Source organism: Mesocricetus auratus, unplaced genomic scaffold (assembly GCF_017639785.1).
Source record: "Mesocricetus auratus isolate SY011 unplaced genomic scaffold, BCM_Maur_2.0 Super-Scaffold_100028, whole genome shotgun sequence".
Lineage (NCBI taxonomy): Eukaryota > Metazoa > Chordata > Mammalia > Rodentia > Cricetidae > Mesocricetus > Mesocricetus auratus.
Genome location: NW_024429209.1, coordinates 24,869,391 through 24,885,512, shown reverse-complemented (window position 1 = coordinate 24,885,512; position 16,122 = coordinate 24,869,391). Strand labels below are relative to the sequence as shown.

General features: G+C 45.9%; 1 protein-coding gene and 1 non-coding gene across 3 annotated transcripts in view; both read left to right on the top strand.

The window, feature by feature from the left end:
* Zbtb46 (zinc finger and BTB domain containing 46) overlaps window positions 1-16,122 on the top strand; it is a 71,200-nt gene that overhangs the window by 19,079 nt on the left and 35,999 nt on the right. Inside the window, exon 2 of one of the 2 annotated variants that reach the window (XM_040732691.1) lies at window positions 12,924-13,893. In XM_040732691.1, the coding sequence (XP_040588625.1) occupies window positions 12,957-13,893 (937 nt within the window). In that variant the 5' untranslated portion in view covers window positions 12,924-12,956. Of the gene's footprint in view, window positions 1-12,409; window positions 13,894-16,122 lie in introns of those variants that run through there. The other variant, XM_040732692.1, reaches the window with a different exon arrangement.
* On the top strand, window positions 10,044-10,147 carry LOC121134622. Its single transcript, XR_005871713.1, has one exon. It is a non-coding gene; the product is annotated as a U6 spliceosomal RNA (small nuclear RNA).

Below are 16,122 nucleotides of genomic sequence, written 5' to 3'. Positions count from 1 at the left end.
TGGAAAGAAACATTCCACAAAATTTAACCAATGCTATCATAAGATAATGTGAAAGGAAAAAAAAATTAAAAAAAAAAAGATAATGTGAAAGGAGAAGCAACCTACGTGGTCTGGGTGGCATGAACATACCCCCTAGAGAGGATGTACACAAGGCAGGTTGGGAAGGGAAGAGCTAGGTCGCCCAGGCATGAGAAGTCAGGGATGGAGCATAGGGAACTGAGAAAGGGTAGCACCAAGAGGAAGAAGGAAGAGCAAGGAGTGGCCGGTTGCATATGGGGAAGAAGAGTGGGCAGGCATCAGGTACAGGCTTGTGTTTCAGATCACATTGACTGCAAAGTGGAAGAAAAGTTCTCCGCTGTGTGATGAACCAGTTTCTGTTCCCAGGCAAAAATGTGGGTGAGGCCCCGACTCACTGTCTTATTACCATGGTTAGTCAGTTAATGCATTTTGGAGTATTTCCTTCAACTCAGGAGTTTATTTAATTTCCCTCCCTCCCTCCCTGCCTGCCTCCCTCCCTCCCTCCCTGCCTTCCTTCCTCCCTCCCTCCCTCTGCCAACCTCTGTCTCCCACTTTGAACTTAACATAGAGCCCAGGTTAGTTTCAAATTTTGAATCCTCCTGCCTCAGTCTCCTGAGTACCAGGATTACAGGCATTCACTGCCATGCCTGGTGCTCATTTAATATTTGTTTTTAGTACAGCTGTGAGCAGTAATAATGTGATGTGATAGAATTCACTTTATGTAGTAATGTCATGTCACTTGTGCTTCCTTCTTGTGTTTTTAGAAGAAAAATAAGCCCTCTAAATATCTCAGTGTGTGAGGAGGCTACTTGACTCTTGCTGTGGGATATGCAGGGTAGCCTTTGCCTTCCCTGGTCTTGGGTTGCTACTTGGTAGGAGTATCATGTGGCTGTCATAAGTGCCACAAATTAAATTTGTGAGCAACAGAACTTTCTGCTTTCTTGGTTCAAGAGGCTATATCCTTGAAAGTGCTGGGAATTGTGTTCCTGAGCCTGTGGCACAACAGAGCCCTCACAGGGTACTTTCTCTGTTTTTCCTTTTCAAAAGGCACCAAATCATGGGATTAGGAGCCTATGCTGATGGTCTTAATTAACTAATTACATCTAGATGACCAGTTTCCAAATATGGTCAAATTCTGTGGAATTTACACAGGAAGTTTGGGGGGGCGCAATTCAACCTATTTTTTGACACCTGATCCTTTAGATAAGCAAGTAGAGAATTATGACTGACCAAGAACTGAGGCTGAGTTTTGAACCTGAGTACACCTGCCACCCTGGCACTTGCTAGGTTAAGATAGGTGGTGGCACACTCCACACACACCTTTAATTTCAGCATTCAGGTGGCAGAGGCAGTTGGATCTTTGAATTTGAGGCCAACCTGGTCTACAAAACTAGTTTCAGGGTAGCCTCAAAAAAAAAAAAAAAAAAACAAAAAACAAAACCAAAAACAACAAACTAACAAAAAACCACCACTAACAATAAAACTTGAATGAGTAGGTGTTGATGGGATGTAGCTCAGCTATGAATACTTACCTACTATTCATGAGGCCCTGGGCTGCCAAAAAATGAAACAAAAATGTTTTTCATCAGCTATATTGAGGTATAATATATACACAGCAAACTGCACTTCATAAAGTGTAATTTGATGATTCTTTATTCTAGGGTACATTTCCCATGAGTTTTTTCATTTTCTCTTCCTTATTTCACCTCCATCCTGGACATCTACCTACCTACCTTCTGTCCCCAAACTTTCCCTGACACTCTTCTTGTGGAGGGCCATACCCTGCTTTAGTCTAGCTCCTCAGCTCAGCACACTTATGCTGGCTACTATCCTTCTGTGGTGGGAACAGGAAGGCTGTGCAGAAAAGCCCTTCAGGAGTACAGGCCTGTACTAGGGTCTCAGGCATCCCTTCCATTGCTGAGCAGAATCTGTTGCTGAATGTCCTTTTTGTCTATCTGTCCACCTGTCACTGAGCATTGGGACTGTTTTCAAATGCCCAATGCCACTGTTGAGTGGCATTGCATTGTGTGCATGTGTCTTTTAAATTATCTGTAGTATCCCATCTTTTGGGGATTCAGTTGGAGCCCGGTTTGCTCCTGAGAGGGGGAGAGTGGATTGAGAAATGGCTGACAAAGTTTCTAAGGAAAAGACAGAGATACAGGATAGAGACAGGAGATAATTCAGTGAATACTGAGTTCCCCTAATTTATTCTTCAACATTCTTAAATACCTCTACCAAAAAGGGGAACATGGCAGAAGTCTTCTTTATCATGTACAAGGAACAAACAGACTTTCTTACTTAATTCTCCTAACATTTAGTAAACATGCCTTAGACTAAATCTCTTGTTATCTGGCCTTGAGGGTTAAGAGTAACCACACCTCAGAGCAAGTCTATTGTTATTTAGATAAGCCATCCACAACCAAGGCGAAACATCCTACAGTAGCCACACCTTAGACCTTTAGGTCTTAGGACTAAAACTTTGGAAGAGTAAGGATAGTTTTGAACTCTCTGATCTTAAGTCAAGATAAAGCGAAGCCATTTTTATGGGCCTTGACAGTTATCCTCAGATTTCATTGTTCCTAACTGTAAACCATGCTCATGTGGCATTGGGTGTTTTTGTTGTCTGTTTTGATGTTTTGAGATAACATCTTGCTTTATAACAAGGTCTTGCTTTATAGCTCAGGCCAGCCTTGAACTTACGATCTGCCTGTCCCAGCCTAAAGAGTGCTGGAATTACAGGTATCTATAACCTGGCTCAACTTTTCAAGATACTGCCAAATCACTTCTCAACGTGGCTGTGCCAGCCCCATACAAGCTTCCTGTTGCTTCCATGTCTGTCCATTGTGATTGTGTGGGAGTACAGGGGCCTCTCTGCGTAACAGCCCTAACTGTCTTGGAACTCACTCTGTAGACCAGGCTGGTCTGGAACTCACTGAGGTCCTCCTGCTTCTGCCTCCTGAGTGCTGGGATTAAAGGTGTGCGCCACCAACGCCCAGCTATTAGTGGCATTTTTAAGCAAAATATTTTATTGTTGTTATTACTATCTTCATTATTATTTTGTAGCGCTGGAAATTGAACCCAAGGCCTGGAAGAACATGCTGAGCAAGCTTGAATCCCGTTACTTAAATGCAATTTCAAATAAAATGTTTAACCTGAGATACGGAAGTTAAGTCAGAGCTGAGAAACTAAAGTGCTGTGAAGTTTGAATGTGGCCAAAGAGTTTGATGTTTGAGAGGAATGTTCACATACGAAGGAAATGTTATGGAAAAACAACAGAGACTTTTCATGAATATGCCCAGGGAGGAGTTATGGCTTCTGAGGCACTATTGGAGCCCAGTCAGTAGGGGGAGACTTGGAGTTGTAGATTCTGACTCCCTAGGTCACCAACTCTGAGTGTGTAAGTACACAGAACCAGCATGTTGGGATAGTACAGAAACACTAGGTCTAAGTAGTCTAATATCCAGGCTTTGTTGAAGCTGACTTTAAACCTGCCTCCATTTCCTTAGTGCTGGGACTGTAGGCATGCACTTCTTGTCTAGTCAGGGTCTGACATTTTCATTAAAATCAGTAGTCTTCCTGCTCAAGTTCCATAAGCCCAAAGGAAACACTCCACCCAATCTGTTCCTTACCTTAATGCTTTAAGCAGCAAATGAAGACAGTGCTTTGAAGGCTTCAGAGCTCATTGTTCTTGTGTATTTTAAGATGTGCTATTTGAAGGGGCTGGAGAGATGGCTCAGAGGTTAAGAGCACTGGCTGTTCTTCCAGAGGTCCTGAGCTCAATTCCCAGCAATCACATGGTGGCTTACAACCACCTGTAATGAGATCTGGTGCCCTCTTCTGTATGTGGAATGTAGAACATTGTATATATATAATAAATAAATAAACCTTAAAAGAAAAAAGCTTTTCAGTTTCAGGAGATCCCATTTATTGATTGTTGCTTTCAGTGTCTGTGCTACTGGTGTTATATTTAGGAAGTGGTCTCCTGTGCTGATGCGTTCAAGGCTACTTTTCACTTTCTCTTCTATCAGGTTCATGTTGTATTTGAGTTTTGTTCATGGTGATAGATATGGATGTATTTGCAGTCTTCTACATGTTGACATCCAGTTATGCCAGTACTATTTGTTAAAGATGTTTTCCTTTTCCCATTGTACCATTTAAACTTCTTTATCAAAAATCAGGTATTCATAGGTGTGTGGATTAATATCAGGGTCTTTGATTCTATTCCATTGATTCACCTGCCTGTTTTAAGGTAAATGCCAAGCTGTTTTTTTTTAAGATTTATTATGTATAGTGTTCTGCCTGCATGTACACCTGCAGGCCAGAAGAGGGCACCAGATCTCATTACAGATGGTTGGGAGCCACCATTTGGTTGCTGGGAATTGAACTCAGGACCTCTGGAAGAGCAGACAGTGCTCTTAGCCACTGAGTCATCTCTCCAGCCCTGCCAAGCTGTTTTTATAACTATAGCTCTGTAGTAAGTAGAATTCAAAGTCAGGGATGGTGATGCCTCCAAAAGTTCCTTTATTGTACAGGATTGTTTTTTTGTTTGTTTTTTGTTTTTTTTTTCGAGACAGGGTTTCTCTGTGGCTTTGGAGGCTGTCCTGGAACTCGCTCTGTAGACCAGGCTGGCCTCGAACTCACAGAGATCCGCCTGCCTCTGCCTCCCGAGTGCTGGGATTGAAGGCGTGTGCCACCAACGCCCGGCCCCAGGATTGTTTGAACTATTCTGGGTTTTTTGTTTTTCCATATGAAGTTGACTTTTGTACTTTCAAGGTCTGTGAATTGTGTTGGGATTTTGTGGGGATTGCATTGACTCTGTAGATTGCTTTTGGTAGGATTGCCATTTCTATTAGGTTGACCCTACCTATCTAAGAACATGGGGGATCTTTCCATTTTCTGATATTGTCTTCAATTCTTTCTTTAGGGACTTAAAGTTTTTGTCATACAGGTCTTTTCACTTGTTTGGTTAGAGTTACCACTAGATATTTTGTATTTGTGGCTATTGTAAAGGGTGATATTTCTCTTGATTTCTTTCTCAGTCTGTTTATCATTTGCATATAGGAGGGCTGCTGATTTTTTTTTTTGAGTTAATCTTGAATCTCACCACATTACTGAAGGTGTTTATCAGCTATAGGCATTCCTGGGTAGAGTTTTTGGGGTCACTTATGTATACTATCATATCATTTGTGAATAGTGATAGTTTGACTCCGTCCTTTCCCATTTCTATCCCCTTGGTCTCCTTTAAAGCTTCTGTAAGGCAAAGCACACTGTCAATAAGACAAAATGACAGCCTACAGAATGGGAAGAGATCTTCACCAACCCCACATCTGACAGAGGGCTGATATCCAAAATATATGAAGAATTCATATATCAAGATATCAAGATACAAAATAACCCAGTTGAAAAATGGGGTACAGAGCTAAACAGAGAATTCTCACCAGAAGAATCTCAAATGGCCAAAAGATATTTAGGGAAGTGCTCAATATCCTTAGTCATCAGGGAAATGAAAATCAAAATGACTCTGAGATACTCTGTCTTACACCTGTCAGAATGGCTAAGATCAAAAATATTCAGGACAGCTTATGTTGGAGAGAATGCGGAGTCTACAGGGTAAACTGGGAATGGGTGGGGGGCAAGGGAGAGGGGCGGGGGGATGGTCGAGTTGTGGGAGGGATGCAGGGGTGGAAGAGAATTGAAAAAGATATCTTAATAGAGCCACCAAGCACCAGCCGGAGAAGAGAAGGAGAAGGGAATACATGAGCAAGGGAGGCCAAGATAATGAAGGGGAAATCTACAGAGATAGCTGAACCAAACTCATGGAACTCATGGACTCTAGACCGACAGCCATGGAGCCCCCATGGGATCCGAGCTAGACCCTCTCCATGTGGTAGACAGTTGTGTAGCTGGGTCTATCTGAAGGGCCCCTGACCACAGGGCCAGGATCTATCCTTAGTGTATGAGCTAGCTTGTTGGAGCCCATTTCCTAGGGTGGGATGCCATTCTTAGCCTTAATGCAGGGGAGAGGAGCTTGGTCCTGGCTCAACTTAATGAGCCAGGCTTTGTCAACCTGCCATGGGACCCCTTACATGTAAGAGGAGTGGATGGGAGGTGGGCTGGGGGGGGCAGGAAGAGGGGTGGGAGGGAGAACTGTGGTTGGAATGCAAAATGAAATAAAAAAAAGAAACTTAAAAAAAAAGGGGTAACACCCAGTTCAATATTGAACTATCAGTGATCCACTGGCCAGAGGTATCAAGCTGTTTCTTACATTTTTGAAGATACAATCTGAAGTTGCCAGATCTTTTCTTTTATTGTACCTGATTGGTTAACATAGAAGCTACATTCCTCCCCTAGGAAGAGACAAAAGCTACCTCGCTGCTGTTAGTAAATCTAATCCTTGACAGTTTTGTAGTACTATGGTAGCCAACCAGTCTTATTTGGCACTGGAGGGTTTAGGATGGTCTGAGCCACCTGATGAAGATCCTGGATGAACTTTGAGGAAAACCAATGGTAAATAGCTAGGGAAGTAGTCAGTCCTGATGTTCCAGTGGTGACACCAACAACTATGCCTAGGGCTGCCCTGACAATAATGGACTAAACCTCTGAAATGATACGCCAGCCCCAATGAAATTTTCCTTTTTAAGAGTTGCCTTGATCTGCTGTCACTGGGGCCATGGCATTTTGGGTGGCCCTTGCTGCCACCTGGGTCCATGGTGACAACCAGACCCAGCCAAGGTCTGTGTTGATGTCCATGGCCCATGTTTCTACCAAAGGCCATATGAAGCCTGGAGTCTGGGCTGAAACCTCTGGCCTTGCTGGTGTCCAGAGACCATGCTGTTGTCAAAACCATCCTGATCTATGTGGCTGGGGCTACCACCTGGAGCTTGAATGTTGACCTGGCTGAACTGCTGTCTATGGCCATGTCTAGGTTCATGGTCCAGCTGCAGCTGAGGTCTGTGTTAAAGTATGTGACCCAGGTTGCCACTAGGGCCCACAGGGAGGTCTGCGATCTGGGTCACAGCCTTCGGCCTTGGTGGAGTATGTGGGCAATGCTACAGTAGGAGCCATGTAGATCTGGATGGCCTGTGCTGATACCTGGGCCCATGGTATCATCCAGGCCTAGGCTACTGCCGAGGATTACGTTTGGGTTCATGACCCTATAGCAGTCAGGGTCTGGATTGATGTATGTGGCTCCTGTTACCACTGCAGGCCATGAAGATGCCCAGGGTCAGGGCAGCCACCTAAATCTAGCTTGTTGTCCAAGGGCCATGATGCATGCAGATCTGAGTGGTGTACACTGCTGCCCAATACCATGGTAACATCTGGGCCAGGGCTGCATCTGAGGGCCATGTTTGGATCCATGGCTCTGCTGCAGCCAGGGTGTGCTCATGTTTGAGGCTCCTGTTACCATCAAAGGCAATGCAGATGCCCAAGGCCTGGGACCATGTTGGTGTCTCAGGGCCATACTGCCATTGGAGTGGGGACCATGCCAATCTGAGTAGCCTTCACTGCCACCTGGGGCAGTGGTGACATCCAGACCTGGCTGCTGCCGAGGACCATGTCTAGGTCCATGGTCCTACCATGGCTGAGGGCTGTGTTAAAGTTCAAGTCCCATACTGCCACCAGAGGCCTCATAGAAGCCCAGGGTTGAGGATGTAGCCTGAGGCCTTGGCGGTGTCTGGGGCCATGCTGCCACCAGAACCACCCAGGATGTCGTCTGGGCCCAAGCTGCTGCCAAGGGCCATGTCTGGTTCAGTTGCAGCTGACATCTGTGTTGGTGTCTGTGGCCCATTTCACCTCAGGGGTCCTTAGGAACCATTTGAGATTAAATAAGAGGGCCCTGCTGGCCCCACCCTTTGATGACCCAGGGAAAGCTGGCCTTGTCTCTTTATGGACACTGCAGCAAGACAGGAGAGCCAGTCTCCAGAGAGATGGCTCCTCCCCTCACCACAGGGGAGGGTGAAGCAACCTTGAGGGCATGGGCTTAGGGGAGCTGACTCCACCCCCTCATCTGAGGTGGGTGGCCTCAGTGGCCTGGACTGACCAGCTCAACTACCACCCGGGTCCACCATCGGATCTTGGGTTGGCCTAGGGTGACATCTTTCCCATCTAGGACCTGCTGGAACTTGCAAAGGAACCGGTCCTGTTGATCAATACTTGCAGGATCTCCAAGACCCAGCCAGGGCAGCCACAGGATATCTGAGAGAAGTTCTAGTGAGGATCCAGTGATAATGGTGTACCAGAAACCAGAGGCCTTGAACCAGACCAGTGACTCATTGCAATGGACATTTGCTAGTAAAGCTGATAGGACAAAAGAGTATACTATAGTATACTCTTATATATGACACACTGAGGTCCCTGGCGCCCGTAGGACGAATGAAGAGTGTTGGCGAGGCGGGAAAGAGGGAGAAGTGAAGAGTTTTATTTTTTTGTTCGTTTTGTACTTATTTTTGTTTGCTTGCTTTGCTTTGTTTTCTTTTGTGTGTGGGGTGTTGCAGAGGAGTGAGCTGTGATCCCGGCTTCTCCTTGAGGATATTTGACAGGTTACTTCTTGTGGTAGCTTGGGGAGGGTGCAAGTGCTGACATACATTTAGTTAGTCACGAAGAGAATGCTGGACCTGGTGGTGTATGTCTGTGATCCCGGCTCTCAGGAGGCTGAAGCCAGAAGACCTGAGAGTTCGAGGCCATCTTGAACTACATTGTGATACCCTATCTCAAAAAACAGAGAGTGAAGGTATGTACCACCACCACCCGTTACCTGTTAATAAGGGATAATCGTGCTGCAGTCCACAGATCCAGAGAGGCTAAGTAACAAGGAGGGCTAAACATGGGATGTTGGTGCATAGATCTACCCGGGAAAGGGAAATGGAAGAGATGTTGCAGGTGGGGATCAGAACAGGAGGGATCGGGTGTGGGAGAGGTAGTGGGATGAGAGAGAGAGAGAGAGAGAGAGAGAGAGAGAGAGAGAGAGAGAGAGAGAGAGAGAGAGAGAGAGAGAGAGAGAGAACAGGGAGAGACTCCTGGAATTGGGGGACATTTCAGCCCCCCCCAGCACAATGGAAACTCTCCGGAATCTATGAGGGTGACCCTAGTGAAGACTCCTAGTAATGGGGGATACAGAGCCTGAACTGACCATCTTCTGTAACTAGGCAAGACTTCTAGTGGTGGGATCAGCCACAAAACCTTCAACCTGCAGTTTGTCCTGTTTGCAAGATGTGCTGGGGTAATGGTGGGACAGAACTTGTGGGAGTGGCCAACCAGTGACTGATGAAACTTGAGACCCATGTCATGAGAGGGAGCCCACGTCTGACACTGCCTGGATGGCCAGGAACCAGAGACTGCATAGCTCAGAGACCTAGGATAGAACTAGACAAAACTGGCAAAAAAAAAAAAAAAGTCAATGAAATGACTCTTAATGCTATTCTGCTGTATACTCACAGATCAGAGTCTAGCCCAATGGTCATCAGAGAGACTTCATCAAGCAACTGACAGGAACAGATGCAGAGACCCACAGCTAAACATTAGGTGGAGGTCAGGGAAATCCTGCAGAAGAGGGGGGCACGAAGGATTGTAGGAGCCAGAGGGCTCAAGGACACCATAAGAACACAACCCACAGAATCAGCTAAGCAGGGGTTATAGGGGCTCGCAGAGACTGAGGCAACAGTCAGGGGCCTATGTGGGGTCTGAGCTAGGTCCTCTGCATATGTGTTACGGTTGTGTAGCTTGGTGTACTTGTGGGACTCCTAACAGTGGGATGGGGATTGTCTCTGACTCTTTTGCCTGTTTTTAGAACCCTTTTCCTCCTCCTGGTTGCCTCATCCAGCCTGCATATGAGGATTTATGCCTAATCTTGTAATTTGTTATGTGGTGTTTGGTTGATATCCCTGAGAAGCCTACTCTTCTCTGAAGAAAAACAAGGAGTGTGTCTATGGGAGAGGGGAGGAGGAAGGGGACTGGGAGGAGCAGAGGGAGGGGAAACTGTGGTCGAGATGTAGTATATGATAGAAAAAGAAAACCAAAACAGAACAAGGGCTATAGTGCTTGCTTTAGCAACATTAGAATAATACAGAGAAAATTAGTATGGTCTCCGTACAAGGATTATCTACAAATTTGTGAATTGTTCTGTATTTAGAAGGAAAAAATAAAAACGAGCTGTGGTTATAGCTCAGTGATAAAATGTTTCCCTAGCATACATGAGTCCCTGGGGTCCATCTCTATCATCACCATAAAGAGAAAAAAGTGACTAAGTTTCCGTCCTGCCCAAAGGGGCTACATGGTGATCTATAAGAAAGTTCCTGAAGGAAGGATTCCATCTAGTGTAACTCCCTTCCATGAAGGGCTTTTTTTTTTTTCATTTCAAGTGAGCACAACCATGTGCTGATCAGCTAGGAATGCAGAGTCCTTGGGGGATGAGGTGATGCCGTGTAATTGCTTTACCCTTTCCAGGCAGTCTTAGGGATTGATTCTAACCTCAAATAATTCAGGTGTCAAAGTTCTGACCTCCCCTCCCCAGTACTTCAGAATGTAACTGTGTTTGGAAATATTATTGTTGTAGATATAATTAATGAAGATGAAGTCATTTGAGGGTCTCACTAGGAGGGGTATCCTTACAAAAAAAGGAGGTTTGGACACAGACAGCACACAACTAGAGACGGGATGATGTTGTCACAAGCCACAGAACACCAAGGCTGGGACAGGGCCTTGTTGATTTTTTTATACATAGACTTCAAGTCTCCAGTGTTGCATGATGGTACAGGTCTCTGTGCACACTGCCTCATCTGCAGCGTGGGTTACAGCAGCCACAGCCAGTGGAAGGTGGCAGGAGGTGAAAGTGACCGAGTCAGGTGATTCACCATGTGTTCTCTGGTTCTTGGTATGGGTCTTTGGTGGGGTGTTAATTTGGAGAATTTATCTGCTGTGTTCCATGAACTCTGGAAGCCCCTGGGGAGCTGAGATGTGGTCAAGTCCAGCCCTGGTGTTGGACAGTGAGTAACCCTAAGCAGGCTCTCTGTAAGCTGTACAAATTCGAAAGTTTAGAAATTTTCAGGTCTAGCCGGGCGGTGGTGGCGCACGCCTTTAATCCCAGCACTCGGGAGGCAGAGGCAGGCGGATCTCTGTGCGTTCGAGGCCAGGCGGGACCGATAGCCTCCGAAACAATACAGAGAAACCCTGTCTCGTAAAAACCAAAAAAAAAAAAAAAAAAAAAAAAAATAGAAATTTTCAGGTCTAAGGTTGTGAGTGTCTGTTGTGAATTCCTGTGTGTGTGTGTGTGTGTTTGTGTGTGTAAGTGTTCTTTTGTTTGTTTTGAGACAGGATTTCTTTGTGTGGTCTTGGCTTTTTCTGGAACTCACTCTGTGCACCATAGACCAGTCTGGCCTCGAACTCACAAAGATCCACCTGCCTCTGCCTTCCGAGTGCTGGGATTAAAGGGGTACTGCCATGGTCCCTCCGCAGCCTGGGTACAGGTCCTGAGATAGGTAGGGGGCATCAGGGCAAAGAAATGAATTGTTTGACCACGAGATGAGTTTCACACAAGTGACTGGCCCAGAATAGGTCCAGCCATCTTTATACATTAAAAACAAACATGTTTTTCCATACTAACAAACAAGTTTTTCCCATTCTCCAACATTAACCTCTAGCAAAAACAAATAGTCAGATATGGTTATTTTCCCCAACCTTTACATCAAAACATCTTTAAACCAAAAGAAACACCATTTTGCTAGCCAAATATCAAGCCAGGTGCATCCTGTCCTTACAAAACTAAAAGTTGATTGACATAGGCACACATTTCCAAGAATACTGTTGTTCAAAACATATTTACAGAAATGGGGTGGTTTGCCTCTGATCCTGTCAGCACTGAATCAGAACAGCTCCCGGGGTCTGGAGGGACAGCTGGCATCCCCCAACAAGAAACCTGAGAAACATCAGTTCCCAAAGAATTTTAGGGGAAAATATTCAAGAAAGAATGGAGCTTCCAGGAATGATCACATCTGTCTCATACGTGATTGACAAAATGACACTAAAATCTCAAAGAGCATCCAGATTGCATGGTCACAGCATTATTCTGTGCTGAGTGAGACTGTCCCCATGGGCTTTGCCTCATCTGGGGACCCACTGGGCAAGCACTCATATACTGGCTCGAAACTAGGCCACACAGCTTCCAACAGCATATACTTTTAATATGTGTGTTATTAATTAAATTTATTTACTTATTTTACATATTAGTCACAGTTTCCCTCCCTCTTCTCCTCCTACTCACTCCAACCACTTTTTTTTTGGGGGGGGGAGTTTCTGAGACAATGTTTCTCTGTGGCTTTGGAGGCTGTCCTGGAACTAGCTCTTGTAGACCATGCTGGTCTTGAACTCATAGAGATCCGCCTGCCTCTGCCTTCGGAGTACTGGGATTAAAGGCGTGCACCACCACCCGGCTTCTTTATATATCTTTTATATATAAAGGATGGTTCTTAAAATGTGAGGGATGAAGACTGCAGGCTAGGTTATTTAACCTAACTTTTCACTTTGGGTAAGAAAATAGCTTTGTCTACTGATGGGCAGTATTTTGTCTGGGTATATTAGCTGTTGTATGTAGATTTCTGTTTAAAACCTCAAGTCCATTACTGTTTTAGAAGTACTTCAGACATCTTGCCCAGGGACGGGGCTAATGTCCACCTGCCATTTGCTGTCTGAGTGAGTCATGACCTCAGACCTCCTTGGCACATTTGTACTGCAGGGCCTGCGGTGATGGACTCTACTGTCAGTATTTGTCCCTACTGCTTCCACTCTGTTTAGCGTGACAGCCTGTGTGCTGGATGGATGATGACCCTTTGCATGAACTTTGCTGCCATCTACCTAGACTCATTCCATAGCAGATGTGTTTCACGTTGGTGACTGTTCTCTTCTTCCCACAGAGTCTATAGAAGACGCAGCAGCAAGACTCCCAGATGAACAACCGAAAGGAAGATATGGAAATCACTTCTCACTACCGGCACCTGCTTCGAGAGCTCAATGAGCAGAGGCAGCACGGAGTCCTGTGTGATGTGTGTGTCGTGGTGGAGGGCAAGGTCTTCAAGGCACACAAGAACGTCTTGCTTGGGAGCAGCCGCTACTTCAAGACACTGTACTGCCAGGTACAGAAGACATCTGACCAGGCCACAGTCACTCACTTGGACATTGTCACAGCTCAGGGCTTCAAGGCCATCATTGACTTCATGTACTCTGCCCACCTGGCTCTCACCAGCAGGAATGTCATTGAGGTGATGTCAGCTGCCAGCTTCCTACAGATGACTGACATTGTGCAGGCCTGCCATGATTTCATCAAGGCTGCACTGGACATCAGTATCAAGTCAGACGCCTCAGATGAACTCTCTGAGTTTGAGATTGGCACCCCAGCCAGCAACAGCACGGAAGCGCTGATCTCAGCTGTGATGGCCGGAAGGAGCATCTCCCCCTGGCTGGCTCGGAGAACAAGTCCTGCCAATTCTTCTGGAGACTCTGCCATTGCTAGCTGTCATGAAGGAGGGAGCAGCTATGGGAAGGAGGACCAGGAACCTAAGGCCGATGGCCCTGATGATATTTCTTCACAGGCTTTGTGGCCTGGAGATGTAGGCTATGGGTCTCTGCGCATCAAGGAAGAACAGGTTTCACCATCACATTATGGAGGGAGTGAGCTTCCATCCTCCAAGGACACCACAATACAGAACTCTTTATCAGAACAGGGTGCTGGGGATGGCTGGCAGCCCACAGGCCGGAGGAAGAACCGGAAAAACAAAGAGACTGTCCGACATATCACGCAGCAGGTGGAGGAGGACAGCCGGGCTGGCTCCCCGGTACCCTCATTCCTGCCAACATCAGGATGGCCTTTCAGCAGCCGAGACTCAAGTAAGCCTTTCTGTGATAGGCTGGGTGCAGGTGGCCCAGGTCACTGTGTTGACTGTGTCGTCAGCCGGCCATGCTGTTGGTGACGTGGCACATTCCCATGCTCACACTACTGGCTTCCTGTGGTTACCTCCTATCACAGTAAATTAGTATGACTTCAGGGAATATGACCTACGTGTAACAAAGGCTAAGATGACTTTGGGTCCTTAACAGCCCTGGTATGTCTATCCCATCAATACAGCTCCAGTATGGAGAAGTTGCCTGTGTGGGGCTTCCATGAGACAAATAAGACAAGCTACAGGGTCTGTAGTTGAAAGAGTAGGGAGACAGTTGGGGAAGGTCATCGTTCTGAGTTGTCTGCTTTTCCATTTATTGCATCTTTCCTTGGTACTGTCAGGGCCACCCAGAAAGTCACCAGAGTGGCTCTCAGTTCTATTCCCCACCCCGGACCTTTTCTTGGCTCTCAAGTTTGGTCTTCAGTTTCTTGCTGCCTTGAACTGAGATGTTGTAACTGAAAACACAGTGAGGGATGAGTGTGTCTCGTGGTGGTCACAGGCTTGCACTACTCCTGCTGAGGACCCGGGTTCAATCCCCAGCACCCATGTTTGGTGGCTCACAACTGCCTGTAACTCTGCTTCAGAGAGGTCTGATATCCCTGGCCTCCGTAGGCACCTGTACTCTCATACATACACCAGCACCCACATACTTAAATTTCTAGAACTTTTATTATTTTTTAAATCTTAATCACAATTGTATGTGGTGAGTTGGGATTATATGTGCACATGACTCCAGGTACCCACAGAGGCCTGAAGTAGATGTGAGCTTCTCAACATGGATGTTGAGAGTCAAACTTGGGTCCTCTTTAGCCCCCTCTGCATTGTAAACATTTTTAACTGGGCAGTTCACTGGCGTTAGATATATCCATATTGTACTATTATCCATCTCTAGAACTTAAAAAAATTAAGTTTTTAGATTTACTTATTTTGTATGAATGTTTTGCCTGCACTTATGTATGTGTATCGTGTGTGTGCTTGGTGCCAGTGGAAGTCAGCAGGGGATATCATATACACTGGTACTGGAGTTATGATTATTGTGAACCATCACATGAACACTGAAAATTAAACCTAGATCCTCTACAAGAGCAACAAGTGCCCTTAACCACTGAGCCATCTCTCTCCACACATTTTGGTTTTATTTTTAAAGGTCTCATTGCATTTCCAACACTGAGCCACCAATCCCGGAACCAGAGCCTGAGCCAGAGCCAGATTTTGGCATTTTTATAAAAGTTGGTTTCGCTCAGCATTGCTCCACCTTGGGCTGAGTCATTCTCTGTGCTGGCATCCTGGGGATGGGAGGATGTTGGGCATAGCCTGTACCCACAAGGTATCAGTGGCATTTGACACAGTTGTGACAGCCACACATATCTCCTGACATGTACACATGTCTCCAAGCAGCCCCGTGCTCCCTAGGGATAGACTGAACTGAATCAGAAGAGTATCAGTCATTTCCTGATAGTTGTTTCTGTGGAGAGGCCCTCCAGGCAATAGGCATGGATGGTGATGTCTGGCTCCTAGATTTGCTTATAATCTGTTGTCAGTTCTGACCCAAACCTGGTGAATGCTGAGACTTTGGGAGCCCATTTTGAGGTTCACAGATGTTGGGGGCCATCCTCCACTTATCTCATACTATATGTGTGTGCCCAGTCAGTTTTCCTGTAGGCGACAATGCTGGGGGCATGTATCCCATGGGAGTCAATGGTAAATTAGTAAGTGGAACAATCCCAGAGCCTGTGGGCTGGAGGTTTCAAATGCAGTCAGCGAGCAGAAGGTGTTTTCAGAATCCAACAAGTGATTTTGGCTGTATACTTTCTTAGTCTTAAATCCTTGGGTTGCCAAGGCAACTGTGAACTGCTTTTGCTTGGGGATTCTGAAGGCTGAGATAAGGATGTGAGGTGTAGGCTGGAGCGTGGGTTGCTTCCTGCGTGTCATGGTAGCGTGTCATTCGTTGAGCCTCTGCCACCCCGGCTCTCAGATTGATTAGGAAACATAAATCATGACACTTGGTGGAGGTCAGTTTGTTTTCATTAAAGAGTTAGAGACTGATATATTATTTATAGGGGGAAAGAGTCTTTTTAAAGACACCCTTCAGGTAGACATGTCAGGTGGCTTTCTGATCAGTTGCTCAGATGTGAAACCTGGTCCTGGCTACTTGTCCTCTCTGTGTGTCTCCATC